This window comes from Hyla sarda, chromosome 1 (genome assembly GCF_029499605.1).
Source record: "Hyla sarda isolate aHylSar1 chromosome 1, aHylSar1.hap1, whole genome shotgun sequence".
Classification (NCBI taxonomy): domain Eukaryota; kingdom Metazoa; phylum Chordata; class Amphibia; order Anura; family Hylidae; genus Hyla; species Hyla sarda.
This window is the reverse complement of record NC_079189.1, coordinates 139965842-139984372: the sequence shown is the minus strand read 5'-3', so window position 1 is coordinate 139984372 and position 18531 is coordinate 139965842. Positions and strand designations below refer to the sequence as shown.

The window sequence follows — 18531 nt, the reverse complement described above, 5'->3', positions numbered from 1 at the left end:
ATTTTTTAATAGAAGTAATTTACAAATCTGTTTAACTTTCTGGCACCAGTTGATAAAAAAAAAAAAAAAAGTTTTCCACGGGAGTACCCCTTTAAGGGGTTAAGATTGGCCTCTTCTATTTGCTACTTTCCACCTTTTTGTCTTCTTATTTACTTCTGGAAAATCCCCTAGATATGCTCATTATCTTCTAAATATACTTTAAGATTTTTGGTTTAACATTTTCCCATGCAATTTTTACGAAATATTTGTACTTTCACAGGCCCCTTTTTTCATCCTTTGCAGAGGTTTTTTCTTTGCTGAGATGGTTCAGTTTTCAATAGTACATACCTATCTGTTCTTTAGACCATGAATCAAATGTATATGTCAAGTTGGGTTGCACAAGTATTTGTATAAAATATCTTATGTTTTTGTAGTCATTAACTGCTTAGCAAAACAAATGAAACTTATCTCATGAAAGAGTGATGGATCCTATTTCTCAGCTTAAATGGCATTACCATATTCTGCAATTAGTCAATGATGGCAAAAATTACAGAAGTAAATATTGCTCCTATTTATTGTGTTTAAAGTGGATTAGTTTTATTAACTGAATACTAAAGACAACACTGGACCAATGCAATGTTTATAGGAATAGGAGAGTATTGATTGTGAAGAGAGTCCAAGGACTGTGTACTAAGGTTGTAGATAGATTAACTAGTTATTTTCAATAGAGCAGAGTAGAGCTCCATCTTCTGTTTCTAATGGGTTTGTTTTGGGTTCTGATTCTATATCAGACATTCTGATTGTTTTTGTTTCTGATTTCACAATGTACAATATGTAGCACCTCATAAAGACAACTCCTGTTATTATGTCCCATTAGAGCCTAGGATATATGTCACATAGTGGAGACAGCCCTTTCGGAATAGGCCAACATGTAATACCACATTCAAAAGCTAGCTTCCTGGCATGCCTTATTGGTGCTAACATTTGCCACTTTTTATTTCTCTTGCCACTTTTGAAAATTGGGGAGAAAGGTTTGTGGCGTTAGCTAGACAGATTTACTATACTTTATGCCAGAATCCGTCATGAATTAAAACATAACTCTACACCATAACTGATGTTGATTAATGAGTCACATGAGCCATATTTTGGTGCATATTTTCTGCAGCTGATTTGATTCCCATTGACTTTAATGGGTGGGAAAATACACAACAGCAAATATGCAGCAAAATACAGCATGTGTGACCCTACTCCTAAATGTTTGGTGCATGGACCAGCAAATATCTTTTGAATCTATTAAAGAAAAGTTGGTATAGACAGGTAGGGCAGGTAACACTGATGACAACGATACTTACCTCATGCCACTCGGTGCTCCGGTTCACCCACTATCTTCTTTGGTATCCTCAGTTCTGGGGCCAACTTGGAGCATAGGCGGTACTTTGTGATGTCACCCCTGCTCGCTGTGGGACCCAGCAGATAAGCAGGAGCGTGGACCTTACAAAGCTTCGCCCATGCTCAAATTCGGCATTGGAACAGAAGATAATGAAGAAGATAGTGGGAGAACTGGAACTGAATCAGGTAAGTACCGTTGCCATCAGTGTCATCTGCACTACCTGTCTGCACAGCTTTCTGTTTCAATTTTCTAATTGTAATTTTATTGTATTTATAATTTTTTTCTGTATAGAGCAAAAGTTGTCTATAGCAACCAGTCAGATTGCTTCTTTAATTTTTAAAAATTAAAGAAATGATCTGATTGGTTGCCATGGGCAACTGCATCACTCTACCGCTACACAGGTTTTGATAAATCTCCCCCATAAGCAGCAGATTTAATTGCTAAATTTTCTACAATGAAATTCAATTCCATTTGTTGGAATGCGGTTGCAGATAAATGGGACAGCGGAAATAGAAATTTGAGGGACAAAATCTGCTGTGTGAATTGAACCAATATAATGTAGATATATAGTGTAGGGAAGTGGTGTTTGTTTTTTTGTGCCGAGGGCCATTTATACATATATAAAATGATTTGTGGGCCATTGTGTGAGGGCAAATCCACGCCCACATGCGATGCCCTATAGCTGCATGATGTGAATGATGTCGCAACAATATGATGCGGCTATTGGACATCATGTGTGGGTGTGGTTCCGCCTGCACGCACTCTCTTGTCTGTGATCATGTGTGGGTGTGGTTCCGCCTGCACGCACTCTCTTGTCTGTGATCATGTGTGGGTGTGGTTCCGCCTGCACGCACTCTCTTGTCTGTGATCATGTGTGGGTGTGGTTCCGCCTGCACGCACTCTCTTGTCTGTGAACGGTATACTTTCAAGACGACCAGGGAGCAGAATTGGAGTGCCAGGGGAAGAAAAGGTTCTACCTGACAATCCCTTTAATTATCCCCCTTAATGTGATGGCTGCAACTGCTTCTCTTTGGTGAGGCATATGATGTTGGCTGCAGCTGATAATGTTACCTCCGGCTGAGAAAGATATATATATATATATATATATATATATATGTACAGCAGTTTGCTTACTGTTTGGTGAACCCTGCCCCTACCGGTACCAGGGCTGCATAGACCACCAAACAGTAAATAGATCCAAAGCCCATGGGTCCAGGCATCTGTGAAATCCAGTTCTATTTTATTACCAAATGTACTCAACATGTTTCTCTGTACTGTCACGACAGACGCCATTGTTGCAAATTCCAACATGCGAGAAGCTCGCTTTGATGTCACCAACTTATTTCACACTATGCAAAAGCATTTCAAATTTGGCTATTGAAGATAAAAGCTGTGCTGTGATTGGTTGATATGGGCAACTAAGTCAGTTTTGCTTTGACGTTCCAGTATCCAAAGGATAGGGGATAAGTTTTTGATGACGGGTGGTCTGTCCACTGGGAACCCCTCAGTAATCTCATGCACAGCACCCCGGCAGTCGCCAGGAAGGGGGCATGTCAACCCCTGCAATCTAAAACTTATACCCAATCCTTTAGATAGGGGATATGTTTTACTGCACTAGAGTACTCCTTTAATTACAGGCCTTTACTTTTGCACTAATCTTTTTGAATCGCCCTGTAGCTGTTGTTTGCATGGAGACAGTTTCCATACATGTACATCCATCTCAAATCCTTCTAAACACTTGATTCACTTGGATGAACCTCAAGTACTATAAATAGTTTCTCTACCATACTTCTGCTGTTGTAATGTCTTAGCTGTAACGTGTCTATTATTGTAAATTGCTGTCACTTCTCATGACTTCTAGAGGACATCTGCTAACCTTCCTTCTTCTTCTTGAAGTGTTACTGATGCATCACAGCTAATGAAAGGGAATAGAATTCCATTGGAACCTTCAAGAGACTGTCAGCTCATGGCCGTGGCGTGGAGTGGGTCCCCTTCATTTAGTGACTGTAATGAAAAAGCGAGACATGGTGATCCGACACGGTGATCCTTGGTGGTGTGACGTCTTTTGCAGTCAAAGTCATATTAGAGTAAATGTGTCATTGTTTACTCTTTTGCAAAATAAAATAACTTTTTCTAGATTTCTTTTCTTTTTTGTATGCCATGAACACTTATTTTTTCATAAATTTGAAAAGGAAACGTCTTGCTCATCAAAAACCCTTTCCTATTCATTTCAATGGGAGGGGGTTTAAACATTTTTAAAGAGGTGTCATTTTTGTTACTTCTTTTGGGCATTTCTGCCTTTTCTGCTTGTTTTTTCATATGAGGCTTTAGATGATTCTTTAGACTATGGGGGAGATTTATCAAAATCTGTCCAGAGAAAAAGTTGCCCATAGCAACCAATCAGGTCGCTTCTTTCATTTTTGAAAAAGGCCTCTGAAAAATGAAAGAAGCAATCTGATTGGTTGCTATGGGCAACTCAGCAACTTTTCCTCAGGACAGGTTTTGATAAATCTCGCCCTATGTTCATGTCAGAATTCCGCACAGAGATTCCACAGCAGCAGAGTCCTATTGATTTCAATTGGATTCTGCTACACTGTGTGTGGTGAACCACGGTGATGGCGGGACGAAGGCTGTTCGGGCATGCTGGGAGTTGTGGTTTTGCAACAGCTGGAGGCACCCTGCTTGGGAAACACTGTAATACACACTAGGTGAGTTATATAGGCCCTGCAGCCTGTCCCTCTTCCTACACTGTCCTGGTGACTACAGCTGAACACTGAAGCTCTATACAGGCCTCCTATGAGTGACTAGTGAGCTAGCAGTGTATAGCACACACTGGCCGTATATTGCTAGCTCAGCTAAACCACATCCGGGTGACTAACGAGCGGGTGTGCGGGGCAGAGCCCTTATCCATAGGGAAACTTTCTTAACACGGAACTAACATCTGCAGCCCGAACGTCATTATACACAAACAACAGTGCTCATTTGCCATCTGCTGGACAACCCTGGAATAACAGCAGAGCCGCCCTGGTATTATTTGTGGACTGTACCAAATCGTAAATAGGGGAACACTAAAACGTTAGATAAGAAAATGTCGACCCTTATGATTAAGTCCTGTGAAAAAAGAAAGTGGTTTCTACAGAAAAAACTTACCCTTTCATTAACCTTCCTTATAAAATCTCTTGTTTCGGTCTCAACCTGTTTTGTTGTCATGAATAACTATTAGGTAACCCCTATTTTATAGAGGCGGCTGGGTGAGACTGTCATGGTCTTCTGAGCAGGCTGCTGCGGCTGCAGAGTAAGTAACTAAAAACTTTGGGAAAACGCAGAAAGCTGCGGCTCCGGGTACGGTTATGTGAAGTTGGCTGGCATATTGTAGCCTGTGAGTGACGGCTGTCAGGAGTAGCCGTGTGCCATAGGGCACCAGGGGGGGTGAGCGTCTGTTTTGGTCCTGGGCTTCAGTGTCACCATCTCTGTGCACTGTGATTTATGGAGCCATCAGGATCGCACTGGTTGTTGTAGCATCCTGTTCACACCTGCATCCTGCACACAGGTCAGGGTATAGAGTGGAGCTGGGTGGAGAGTGTTATATCCTGGATTATGTAAGGAGATCATTCAGGTCTTGTCTCTCATGTAGTGGATGACTTATACAGTGATCCCTCAACTTACAATGGCCTCAACATACAATAGTTTCAACATACAATGGTCTTTTCTGGACCATCGTAACTTGAAACCAGACTCAACATACAATGCTACAGACAGTCCAGATCTGTGAAACATGTCACAACTGGAGGAACTGACCAATCAGAATGGGCATTTTACTGGTAAATCACCAGTATTACTGAAGTGTATGCACTGACTGGTGTCTGGTAGCGCCCCCTACAGTACAGGGAGGAACTACAAGTTCAGTACTACTCCTTACCGGTGATGGGGTTAGCTGCTCCTTTGGACTCCAAGTAAGGGTGGCTCCATTTGGGACACTGTGTGTACTGTATAGGACCCTGAAGAAGCTCCTGTTCTCTACATAAACCATTGTTTCCCAAACAGGGTGCCTCCAGCTGTTGCAAAACTACAACTCCCAGCATGCCCGGACAGCCAACGGCTGTCCGGGCATGCTGGGAGTTGTAGTTTTGCAACAGCCCGAGGCACCCTGCTTGGAAAACACTGACATAGACAGTGATTTACAGCTCCCAGCAGATCTTTATTACTATGTAAGGACTTGCTTTATCTGTATTAGTTATCTACTTATTTTTCTTTAATCATCACCTTTTCCTATTTTTTGGATGACATTTACCAGGTTTCCATAGAGTTATGGTCTCAACATACAATGGTTTCAACATACAATGGTCGTTCTGGAACCAATTAATATTGTAACTTGAGGGACCACTGTACTGGATACTGTTCACATTACAGTCTCATACATATAGGGCTGTTATTATTATTTATATTGATAGCGCTGTACATATAAGGGTTACACTACATGACAGACACAAGCACAATGAATGTGAAGCAGTAAATGACAGACTGGTATAAGGGTCCTGCCTGGGAGGGCTCACAGTCTACAAGGTCAGGGAGACAACAGATAAGGCTGCATTCACACCTCGTTCTTTACATACGGGTGCCAGATCCGGCTGGGGAAGGGGAAAACCGGGCGCTCCCGTACCCCAGTCGGATCAGCCCGTGACTCCATTTACTTTAATGAGCCGACCAGAGTCAAATGGTGACTCCGGTCGGCTCAGTTTTGACCCGTATGCGGTTTCCTGACCGGACCTAAAACCGTAGTATACTATGGTTTTAGGTCCGGTCCAAAACCGGATACGGGTCAAAACTGAGCCGACCGGAGTCACCGCTTGACTCCGGTCGGCTCATTAAAGTAAATGGAGTCACGGGCTGATCCGGCTGGGGTACGGGAGCGCCCGGTTTTCCCCTCCCCCAGCCGGATCCGGCACTCATACGTAAAAAACGAGGTGTGAATGTAGCCTTATCTGTGAGCGGTTAGGGAAGCAGCTGTTAAAGGAGTAGTGCAGCAAAAAATAACATCCCCTATCCAATGGATGGAGGAGAAGTTATAGATCACAGGGGGGGTCCGACAGCTGGGACCCCGCACGATCTCCTGAACGGGACCCCGGCAATCTGCCGGATCCCAGAGTGTCTGTCAGCTATATCTTCCTTTTTTCTCTACCCGATTCCTAAAATTCATTATAGGGGAAAGAATGAATTCTGTTTTCTCCATCTCTCTCAACCCCCACTTCACACACACACAAGGCTGAATTCACACGGATTAGTAAAATGTGCGGAATGTCCGCATGTGTTTTATCTTCAGACATTTGGCACGTTTAACTAATTTGGCGGGGCTATGGCAATGCATTTCCTTGTGAAATCCCCAGAATAGAGATGTCTATTCTTTCTGCGGATGCTGGAATCGGAATTTCAAAAACATTGGGCGCAAAAATTCTGCTGTGTGAACAGTGCACCAGAATTCAATTGAATTCAGTAGGACTCTGCTGCAGTGGAATGTCCGTGCGGAATATTCCGCACAAATTCCACTGTGTGAACATACCCTAAGGGTCACACGGCAGAATTTCCACACATGCGCACCAATTCCGCTTCCACATTTATTTGGGTGGTTTCTGGCTTGTGCGGAATTGGTGCAGAATTGGTGCACAAGCTGTGCAGAATCCACATGTGGAAATTCAGAAGTGTGAATGGGAGTGCGGAATCCCATAGGAGTCTATTGAGCTTTAATTTGAGGCGGAATATGCATGCGGAAATTCTTATTTGTGAATAGACCCTAACAGTCAAAGTCAATTGCTCGACTCTCTTCCCAGTCCCACGATTTGGGCGCCTTGGGGGTCACTTTCAATTTTGCTGTCTTTCAAACCACACCCTCACCACCTCCTGCCATCTTCACCTTAAAAAAAATTCTTGAATTCACTCATTCCTTAACTTTGACTCAACTAAACTACTGGTAAATGCCCTGATCATCTCCTGCTTGGACTACTGCAACATCTTCCTCGGTGGCCTTTGCTAACACAGTGGAAAATTCAGCTGGAAAATATGGCAGACATTGCGCAAAAATGAAGCCGGCAGAACATGCCGGCGTTAGAACCACTCAGAAATGCATTGTCTCCATAGACCAGTGATTCTCATGGCAGCCACAGCCACTGGTTACTGGTCTGAACCACTTTGAAAGAAATGGTAGGCTGACGTCACTGCACCGAGGAGCAGAGCAGGACAGCAAAGGGGAAGCGCGGGCACTGGGCTGCTGTGGGCTGGAACTACCATCAGTTTTGTTGCTGCACTGCCCCTGCAGACTGGGGATCTACTGCTATGAGCCATAGCAATAGGACCCCAGACCAGAGGACAGTGTGGTGGTCTACAACTATATACGGGGGCAGTTTGGGGGCCTACAGCTATATTTGGGGGCATAGAGGGGGGCCTAACAACTTTATGGGGACACAAATTGGGTATTATTACTGTGTGAGACAAAAAACATGGGGGGAGATTTATCAAAACCTGTGCAGAGGAAGAGTGGTGCAGTTGCCCATAGCAACCAATCAGATTGCTTCTTTCATTTTCCACAGGCCTCTAAAGAGGCCTGTGGAAAATGAAAGAAGCAATCTGATTGGTTGCTATGGGCAACTACACCACTCTTCCTCTGCACGGATTTTGATAAATCTCCCCCATGGAGTTTGTAAATAGGTGGGTATTGTACTGCAGAAAGGAGCCTAAAATGTAAAACTGTTTGGCTGGTTCTGTGGAGATGTCTTGTATGGGAGAAATCTTAATGGTGGTCTAGAGAAGACGTCACCTGTAAATCGGGGGACTGGGGGGATAGGTAGAGGAACAGGGGGCCTGTTATAGAGGAAAGTAAAGCATATGAATTACTGTATACAGGGTACACTATAAGGGCCCATTCACACTATGGAATTCTTTTCCCTTTCTTCTTTACGCTACTGGGCAGAAATGGGGTAGAATTGGCGCTTCCACTAGGCTGCTAGCATAGACCAACTGACATCTGAGAGCACCCGTGGCTCAGGTTAATAGGTGGCCATTGGGAAAGAGTGCTTGGCTTGCTACCATGCCCCAAAGATCAGGAGCAGGATGGGGTGGTTAGGGTTGCTTAGATTCGGTCTTGGATTCTGCTGGATGATTGAATAGGTGAAATCCAATTCCTCTATGGAACTTTCAAAGTGTGAACTGAGCAGCAGAATCCCATTGTGGTCAGAAGTGAAAGCTGCATACATATGTGTCCGCCTCCTCATTTATTCTTAGTAGAGATGAGCGAAGTTACAGAAATTCGATTTGTCACAAAGCCCGAGGCTCGGTGGTTGCTGACTTTAGCCTGCATAAAGATTGATGCTGGTTCCAGAAATGAGACCCACATCTATCAGATATTTAGGGCATATCTTATGGATCTGCATAAATGTGTAAATGTCCTTTAATATTGTAAGACTATCCTCCAGACCCATAGGTCAAATTTGGTGTGAGCCTAGCTCTTCCTACACTGTCCTGGTGACTACAGCTGAACACTGAAGCTCTATACAGGCCTCCTATGAGTGACTAGTGAGCTAGCAGTGTATAGCACACACTGGCCGTATATTGCTAGCTCAGCTAAACCACATCCGGGTGACTAACGAGCGGGTGTGCGGGGCAGAGCCCTTATCCATAGGGAAACTTTCTTCACACGGAACTAACATCTGCAGCCCGAACGTCATTATACACAAACAACAGTGCTCATTTGCCATCTGCTGGACAACCCTGGAATAACAGCAGAGCCGCCCTGGTTTTATTTGTGGACTGTACCAAATCGTAAATAGGGGAACACTAAAACGTTAGATAAGAAAATGTCGACCCTTATGATTAAGTCCTGTGAAAAAAAGAAAGTGGTTTCTACAGTAAACACTAACCCTTTCATTAACCTTCCTTATAAAATCTCTTGTTTCGGTCTCAACCTGTTTTGTTGTCATGAATAACTATTAGGTAACCCCTATTTTATAGAGGCGGCTGGGTGAGACTGTCATGGTCTTCTGAGCAGGCTGCTGCGGCTGCAGAGTAAGTAACTAAAAACTTTGGGAAAACGCAGAAAGCTGCGGCTCCGGGTGCGGTTATGTGAAGTTGGCTGGCACATTGTAGCCTGTGAGTGACGGCTGTCAGGAGTAGCCGTGTGCCATAGGGCACCAGGGGGGGTGAGCGTCTGTTTTGGTCCTGGGCTTCAGTGTCACCATCTCTGTGCACTGTGATTTATGGAGCCATCAGGATCGCACTGGTTGTTGTAGCATCCTGTTCACACCTGCATCCTGCACACAGGTCAGGGTATAAAGTGGAGCTAGGTGGAGAGTGTTATATCCTGGATTATGTAATAAGGAGATCATTCAGGTCTTGTCTCTCATGTAGTGGATGACTTATACAGTGATCCCTCAACTTACGATGGCCTCAACATACAATAGTTTCAACATACAATGGTCTTTTCTGGACCATCGTAACTTGAAACCAGACTCAACATACGATGCTACAGACAGTCCAGATCTGTGAAACATGTCACAACTGGAGGAACTGACCAATCAGAATGGGCATTTTACTGGTAAATCACCAGTATTACTGAAGTGTATGCACTGACTGGTGTCTGGTAGCGCCCCCTACAGTACAGGGAGGAACTACAAGTTCAGTACTACTCCTTACCGGTGATGGGGTTAGCTGCTCCTTTAGACTCCAAGTAAGGGTGGCTCCATTTGGGACACTGTGTGTACTGTATAGGACCCTGAAGAAGCTCCTGTTCTCTACATAAACCATTGTTTCCCAAACAGGGTGCCTCCAGCTGTTGCAAAACTACAACTCCCAGCATGCCCGGACAGCCAACGGCTGTCCGGGCATGCTGGGAGTTGTAGTTTTGCAACAGCCGAGGCACCCTGCTTGGAAAACACTGACATAGACAGTGATTTACAGCTCCCAGCAGATCTTTCTTACTTTTATATGTAAGGATTTGCTTTATCTGTATTAGTTATCTACTTATTTTTCTTTAATTCTCACCTTTTCCTATTTTTTGGATGACATTTTGGGGCTTCAGAACCAATTACCAGGTTTCCATAGAGTTATGGTCTCAACATACAATGGTTTCAACATACAATGGTCATCCTGGAACCAATTAATATTGTAACTTGAGGGACCACTGTACTGAATACTGTTCACATTACAGTCTCATACATATAGGGCTGTTATTATTATTTATATTGATAGCGCTGTACATATAAGGGTTACACTACATGACAGACACAAGCACAATGAATGTGAAGCAGTAAATGACAGACTGGTATAAGGGTCCTGCCCGGGAGCGCTCACAGTCTACAAGGTCAGGGAGACAACAGATAAGGCTGCATTCACACCTCGTTTTTTACATACGGGTGCCAGATCCGGCTGGGGAAGGGGAAAACCGGGCGCTCCCGTACCCCAGTCGGATCAGCCCGTGACTCCATTTACTTTAATGAGCCGACCAAAGTCAAGCGGTGACTCCGGTCGGCTCAGTTTTGACCCGTATGCGGTTTCCTGGCAGGACCTAAAACCGTAGTATACTATGGTTTTAGGTCCGGTCCAAAACCGGATACGGGTCAAAACTGAGCCGACCGGAGTCACCGCTTGACTCCGGTCGGCTCATTAAAGTAAATGGAGTCACGGGCTGATCCGGCTGGGGTACGGGAGTGCCCGGTTTTCCCCTCCCCCAGCCGGATCCGGCACCCATACGTAAAAATCGAGGTGTGAATGTAGCCTTATCTGTGAGCGGTTAGGGAAGCAGCTGTTAAAGGAGTAGTGCAGCAAAAAATAACATCCCCTATCCAATGGATGGAGGAGAAGTTATAGATCACAGGGGGGGTCCGACAGCTGGGACCCCCCACGATCTCCTGAACGGGACCCCTGCAATCTGCCGGATCCCAGAGTGTCTGTCAGCTATATCTTCCTTTTTTCTCTACCCGATTCCTAAAATTCATTATAGGGGAAAGAATGAATTCTGTTTTCTCCATCTCTCTCAACCCCCACTCCACACACACACACAAGGCTGAATTCACACGGATTAGTAAAATGTGCGGAATGTCCGCATGTGTTTTATCTTCAGACATTTGGCACGTTTAACTAATTTGCCGGGGCTATGGCAATGCATTTCCTTGTGAAATCCCCAGAATAGAGATGTCTATTCTTTCTGCGGATGCTGGAATCGGAATTTCAAAAACATTGGGCGCAAAAATTCTGCTGTGTGAACAGTGCACCAGAATTCAATTGAATTCAGTAGGACTCTGCTGCAGTGGAATGTCCGTGCGGAATATTCCGCACAAATTCCACTGTGTGAACATACCCTAAGGGTCACACGGCAGAATTTCCACACATTCCGCTTCCACATTTATTTGGGTGGTTTCTGGCTTGTGCGGAATTGGTGCAGAATTGGTGCACAAGCTGTGCAGAATCCACATGTGGAAATTCAGAAGTGTGAATGGGAGTGCGGAATCCCATAGGAGTCTATTGAGCTTTAATTTGAGGCGGAATATGCATGCGGAAATTCTTATTTGTGAATAGACCCTAACAGTCAAAGTCAATTGCTCGACTCTCTTCCCAGTCCCACGATTTGGGCGCCTTGGGGGTCACTTTCAATTTTGCTGTCTTTCAAACCACACCCTCGCCACCTCCTGCCATCTTCACCTCAAAAAAAAATTCTTGAATTCACTCATTCCTTAACTTTGACTCAACTAAACTACTGGTAAATGCCCTGATCATCTCCTGCTTGGACTACTGCAACATCTTCCTCGGTGGCCTTTGCTAACACAGTGGAAAATTCACCTGGAAAATATGGCAGACATTCCGCAAAAATGAAGCCGGCAGAACATGCCGGCGTTAGAACCACTCAGAAATGCATTGTCTCCATAGACCAGTGATTCTCATGGCAGCCACTGGTTACTGGTCTGAACCACTTTGAAAGAAATGGTAGGCTGACGTCACTGCACCGAGGAGCAGAGCAGGACAGCAAAGGGGAAGCGCGGGCACTGGGCTGCTGTGGGCTGGAACTACCATCAGTTTTGTTGCTCCACTGCCCCTGCAGTCTGGGACCTACTGCTATGAGCCATAGCAATAGGACCCCAGACCAGAGGACAGTGTGGTGGTCTACAACTATATACGGGGGCAGTTTGGGGGCCTACAGCTATATTTGGGGGCATAGAGGGGGGCCTAACAACTTTATGGGGACACAAATTGGGTATTATTACTGTGTGAGACAAAAAACATGGGGGGAGATTTATCAAAACCTGTGCAGAGGAAGAGTGGTGCAGTTGCCCATAGCAACCAATCAGATTGCTTCTTTCATTTTCCACAGGCCTCTAAAGAGGCCTGTGGAAAATGAAAGAAGCAATCTGATTGGTTGCTATGGGCAACTACACCACTCTTCCTCTGCACGGATTTTGATAAATCTCCCCCATGGAGTTTGTAAATAGGTGGGTATTGTACTGCAGAAAGGAGCCTAAAATGTAAAACTGTTTGGCTGGTTCTGTGGAGATGTCTTGTATGGGAGAAATCTTAATGGTGGTCTAGAGAAGACGTCACCTGTAAATCGGGGGACTGGGGGGATAGGTAGAGGAACAGGGGGCCTGTTATAGAGGAAAGTAAAGCATATGAATTACTGTATACAGGGTACACTATAAGGGCCCATTCACACTATGGAATTCTTTTCCCTTTCTTCTTTACGCTACTGGGCAGAAATGGGGTAGAATTGGCGCTTCCACTAGGCTGCTAGCATAGACCAACTGACATCTGAGAGCACCCGTGGCTCAGGTTAATAGGTGGCCATTGGGAAAGAGTGCTTGGCTTGCTACCATGCCCCAAAGATCAGGAGCAGGATGGGGTGGTTAGGGTTGCTTAGATTCGGTCTTGGATTCTGCTGGATGATTGAATAGGTGAAATCCAATTCCTCTATGGAACTTTCAAAGTGTGAACTGAGCAGCAGAATCCCATTGTGGTCAGAAGTGAAAGCTGCATACATATGTGTCCGCCTCCTCATTTATTCTTAGTAGAGATGAGCGAAGTTACAGAAATTCGATTTGTCACAAAGCCCGAGGCTCGGTGGTTGCTGACTTTAGCCTGCATAAAGATTGATGCTGGTTCCAGAAATGAGACCCACATCTATCAGATATTTAGGGCATATCTTATGGATCTGCATAAATGTGTAAATGTCCTTTAATATTGTAAGACTATCCTCCAGACCCATAGGTCAAATTTGGTGTGAGCCTAGCTAAGGCTGCATTTACATCATGTTTAGGCACTACGGCTGTCGGGTCCGGCTGGGATATGGGAGCTCTTGGTTTGAAAATGTCCCAGCCGGACCTGGCAGTCATAGTGCCTAAACGTGATGTGAATGCAGCCTGCATGTGTTGCTACCATTTTAGAAGATAATATATTATTATATATATTTTTTTTACTGCATAATATTTTATACTATATAACTTTAATTCCCAGTGCACCAGTAGAGCACTTTGACCTGCAATATATAACTGTACAGGCAGAGTAACCTTTGATTTTTCTTTATACGTGATGGGAAATGAAATATGTTCGCTGTACACATACTGTTATCTGGAAGAGGCCTGTGAGGCAGTACAGAAAAGTGTAAATTGCTGATAACATTCAGGACAAGTTATCCGTTCCATGGCTGCCACTATTTATTCCTTAAAGGAGAATTACTTTATGTTAGGCCCCTACTGGTGGTTTGTCTCTTCTATTAAGCATTAGGTTCTCCTAATGGTGAAATAAAAGTGCTGTTTAGAAAAAAAAATAGAAACCTAATGTTCTAATATAAGTCAAGGGAATTGGTTAGGTGTTCAAACGCAATAAGTCACATCTGTCGTGGACCCTTTGAAGTGGAACTTATGAGGGGGAATTGTGTGTCCTGACTCCAGCGGAGTCCCTGTGATGCTATACTGTTCAGCCTTAGGCGCTCTCCGTGCTGTCGTTCAGTGCCTTATGATGCCAAACTAGGCAACAGGCAATAATTCATACCTCATTTCATCAGTACTTGGAGATATATTTTGGCAATTTTTTGTCAAAAAAGAAAGCCGATGTATACTGAGGCATGTTGGCATCAGGTCCTTTAAGGTTAATGGGCCGAACTTAGTCAATTAATGACTATGTTAATTCTATTTCCTTCACATATACCTTTAACACAGAACATGGAACAAACATAGGGGGAGATTTGTCAAAACCTGTCCAGAGGAAAAGTTGCTGAGTTGCCCATAGCAACCAATCAGATTGCTGCTTTCATTTTTGAAAAGGCCTCTTAAAGGGCAACTCTGCAACTTTTCGTCTGGACAGGTTTTGATAAATTTCCTCCATAGTCAGTCCCTATTAAACTCAATGAGCCTGCTGCCAGTACACCCTGGTATATGTCAGCATCCCTTTTTGACATGTTGCCTATACCTGTGACATACTAATGAAACATGATGTGAACCCATATTATATCTGATAGAAACGTATTTCTACTAGATTGCTATGGTGTCTGACAGAAATAACCTCTGTTTCTGATTACAAGTATAGTACTTTCTCCTTAATGTCTATAAGCAGTGTATTATGGCTTTGTACAATGTAAATAATGTACAGAGAGCTGTAATCCATTAGTGTGCATAAGCTTCTGTTCTTGGGAACTGTTCCAGTCGGATGCAAACAGCAAAGGAACCTGTTTAGAACTGTGTATGGTCCCGTCGGTGAGCACCCTTATCATATTTCTCAAGCAGATCCCTTACAAATAGACCAGTTTCTCTGTCCACCATTAATAGCTGTCAGCCATTATGATCACTGTCCCTTGCATAGAAATCCAAAAGGATAGAAAAGAATAATCAGTGGCACTCACCAGGACATCCTTTTCATGTCCTTCATTGTGGTCATTCATCGTCGTGCCATTCCTGGCATAGATGCTAGTGCGTTCAACTTGATGGACAGGTTGCAATTGTTTCACACAACTCAGCGCTTCAACAGACCCTCTGTTGAAGCGCTGAGTTGATCAGTATCACAGGTCCTTCAGCCACAGTCTCTACTAGCCTGCATTTCTGAGCTCCGCCTGCACATGTACTGGTCACATGATTGTGAAATCACCACAGGACCTAAACTTACAGCATGTAACCTGCTCCTCAGTGACTGCCCAACCAGGACCTGTTAGGCTACTTTCACTCTGCCGTTGTGCCCCGTCCTTAAAGAGTAAACATTTAATATAGTGTTCCTTGTGTAATTACCAGACACTTTCCTATTCACCAGATCACTTCATGTGCATATATGGATTTTCAGGCATAACTCAGGAACAGGGCCATGTAGGAAAAAAAAAAGATCTCTTTGGAATCAACGTCACCCGCACTATTACCCTCTACCAACAGGTTAGTGCGGGTGACGCTGGTGACAGATTTCCTTTAAGAGGAGCTGAGCTGTCATTGGTTGCTGTGTGTTTGCATTGAATTAATGTTAGTTTGGTAAAAAAAAAACATGAACAGTTGTGTTTGCATTGCAGTAAGAGTTTGTCACACACTGCATTTTTTGTGAAAGTTTTTTATACAGTTTTTTAAACCAGAATAACCAGGAATAAGGTACATAGGAAGGTACAAAGAAGACCTGTTACTTCCCCTTCTTGCTGAATCCACTTCTGGCTCAGAAGTGGAAAACACTTTAAAAAACATCTATATCCACCGCAGAAATCTGAGGTTCAGCAAGTTTGATCTGATCTGCTTCAGGATTTCATACGGATTAGCTGCACTGACATTCAGTGGGGTTAATCCTTGGTATTTGTGTCCCCAAATACACAGGCCCTTTCACACTAGCCAGCAGGCTGAAGATTTAAGCGTCGATGTTGGTGATCAGCGCTCATTTGTCCAGCCTTCACTTTCAGATCATTCCGGACATTCACTAAATCATTCCTGAAGCCCCTTAAGTTTATCATGATCAGCCAAACATCAAGAGATGTGTGGCCAATAATGATATTTCTATTGGCTGCGCAAAACGTGTTCAGTCGATGAATGAGCACTTGCTTGTTCGTCGGCCGATCATTGGCCCTTTTGCTCGGGCTGATTATAGGGAACAAGCATTCCTACAAACACTTTTTTGCTTCTTAATTGTCCCGTGTAAAAGGGCCCTAGGTAACATGCCCCTTAATTCCAGTGTGAATTGTTCTGTCGCCGAGGCAAAAATCCACATTAACATTTTCCACTGCACGTGAAGTGAATTACAGAAATCCCATTCGCATCTCATTTTGCTCTAGGATGTGATGGGATTGATTCTTGACCATGTGTCCTGGGTAAACACGGCTTTGCTGTTCTATTGTACTACGGATAACACAATATTTGTCAGTGATAGAATTTTGCTTGAAGATCTAAACACTGTTCTTTGTATTTACAGGTTGGAAACTAAGACTGAAAAAAACCTGGTAAAAATCTGTAGTATTTATCACTTCTTTCACAGCCTCAGAGATGGGGTGGACGGTTTTTCTTATAACAAGAAGGCTTGTCTCATCGTGGAGGCCTGAAAGTAGGCTGCTTCATAATACAGTATGCCGGACCTGCATACGCCAGCTGTCTGTAGAATCGCTAGCACAAGACTGCCCACCTTCTGCCCAGAGACGTCCTCCAGTAAGAATTGGTTGTGCATCTGGGTTCTGGGGTGACACTTCAGCTTCAGGTACTCTTAAAACACTTTTTGTAACAATTTTCTTTATTCTTTACAGACTCTATACTAATATATCTTTATCACAAATACTGTTCATTATGGGTCTAAAGCAGCTTTTTAACAAGTGTGCCTCCAGCTGTTGCAAAGCTACATGAGCCTTTGGCTGTGTGGACATGCTGGGAGTTGTAGTTTTATAGCCAAAAACAAAGAGACCCACAATACTAATATTATTTGAAAAAGTATAACAATCTTTATTAGACAATATAAAACAAACAATTAAAAATAATTAAAAGGCAGAGGATGACCTTAGGCAGGAGACAACAAGTGCCAGTGAACCTGGTATGGGCGATGTAGGTATTCAGTCAAGAGCATACACAATGTAAAACTGGCACGGCTGCAAACTCGTAATATAGTATAATATAGATATAACATCTAACATACATCAGTATAACATGGGGAGCAGCAATGCAGTATAACAAACATGAATAGGGACCCAAAATGAGTAATACCTAAAGAGACTACCTGTCATATACCCACAAGCCAGGAACACCAAGCACCAACACCCCAACGCACGTTTCGCGTATGGGCTTCGTCAGGGGGCGTCAACGAAGTCTACGAAGCATATGATCTTTGTAAGCTTTCATGTTTCATACAGAGGTTTGTTTTCTCAGATTTATATGGGTAATACAGAACCATAGAGACTGTGTATAGGAGGCCTAAAGATTAAAAAAAGAAGTAACATCCTGAAAAACTTATACCCCATCCAAAGGTAGGGGATATGTTTCAGATTGTAGGGGGTCCGGCAGAGCGTCACGACCCCGGCCGACACCCCCCCTGAATATACCTCCATTGTAGAGCCGAATATAGCTGATCGGCTCTCCCATGGAGATATATGGAGGGGCGTGTCGGCCTCCGCTTTATGCGAGGATCAGCACATCCCGCTCACGGGAAGAACCAGAGCCCTGTACAGGAGATCACGGGGGTTCCCAGAGGTCGGACCCCTGCATCTTAAACTTATCCCCTATCCTTTGGATGGGGGATAAGTTTTTTAGTGTGATATGTCTCCTTTAATATACTTACAATGGTTTCTCATAATATACTAAAATTTATTTTTTTTAATATTTTTTTCTAGTTCCACAGCTTATATATGGAGGAAAATTAGATTTTTTAGTTTTCGACTACCTCTCTGAGATAACAATGTCTCTTCTGGCAGCAGTAAAAGCCAAGTCACCTGTAAGTATATTCTTACGTGGAATGTTTTATTTCTGCAATTTTGTCCAGCACAATATACATATGACACTGTTGGGAAGTTGATGACTGCAGATGCAGTGTACTATGCCTGGCTGCATTAATGCAATGTATGTCTTATAAAAGGTTTTTTCGAGCAAAATGTTCTGTTAAAAATCGGGTCTGGGAGGGCTCGGTAAAAAAACTTGAAACACTTTCTTATCTTTCTTACTCCCACGCTGATACACCTGAACACTACCCAGTGCTTC

The 18531-nt window shown here is 43.7% G+C and overlaps 2 protein-coding genes across 8 annotated transcripts in view; one reads left to right on the top strand and one right to left on the bottom strand.

Annotated features, from left to right (window-relative positions):
• Positions 1 to 14578, bottom strand: part of FGG (fibrinogen gamma chain) — a 56442-nt gene extending 41864 nt beyond the window's left edge. For 2 of the 6 annotated variants that reach the window (XM_056562361.1, XM_056562369.1), the window contains exon 1: positions 3246 to 3375. The gene's annotated coding sequence lies outside the window, so the exon portion shown is untranslated. Of the gene's footprint in view, positions 1 to 3245; positions 3477 to 4519; positions 4654 to 10396; positions 10414 to 14548 lie in introns of those variants that run through there. The other 4 variants (XM_056562260.1, XM_056562269.1, XM_056562252.1 and 1 more) reach the window with 4 other exon arrangements.
• LOC130358667 (uncharacterized) overlaps positions 9336 to 18531 on the top strand; it is an 84443-nt gene continuing 75247 nt past the window's right edge. Inside the window, exons 1-3 of one of the 2 annotated variants that reach the window (XM_056562227.1) lie at positions 9336 to 9421; positions 16832 to 17047; positions 18168 to 18268. In XM_056562227.1, coding sequence (XP_056418202.1) covers positions 16840 to 17047; positions 18168 to 18268 — 309 coding nt within the window. In that variant the 5' untranslated portion in view covers positions 9336 to 9421; positions 16832 to 16839. Of the gene's footprint in view, positions 9422 to 16768; positions 17048 to 18167; positions 18269 to 18531 lie in introns of both variants that reach the window. The other variant, XM_056562220.1, reaches the window with a different exon arrangement.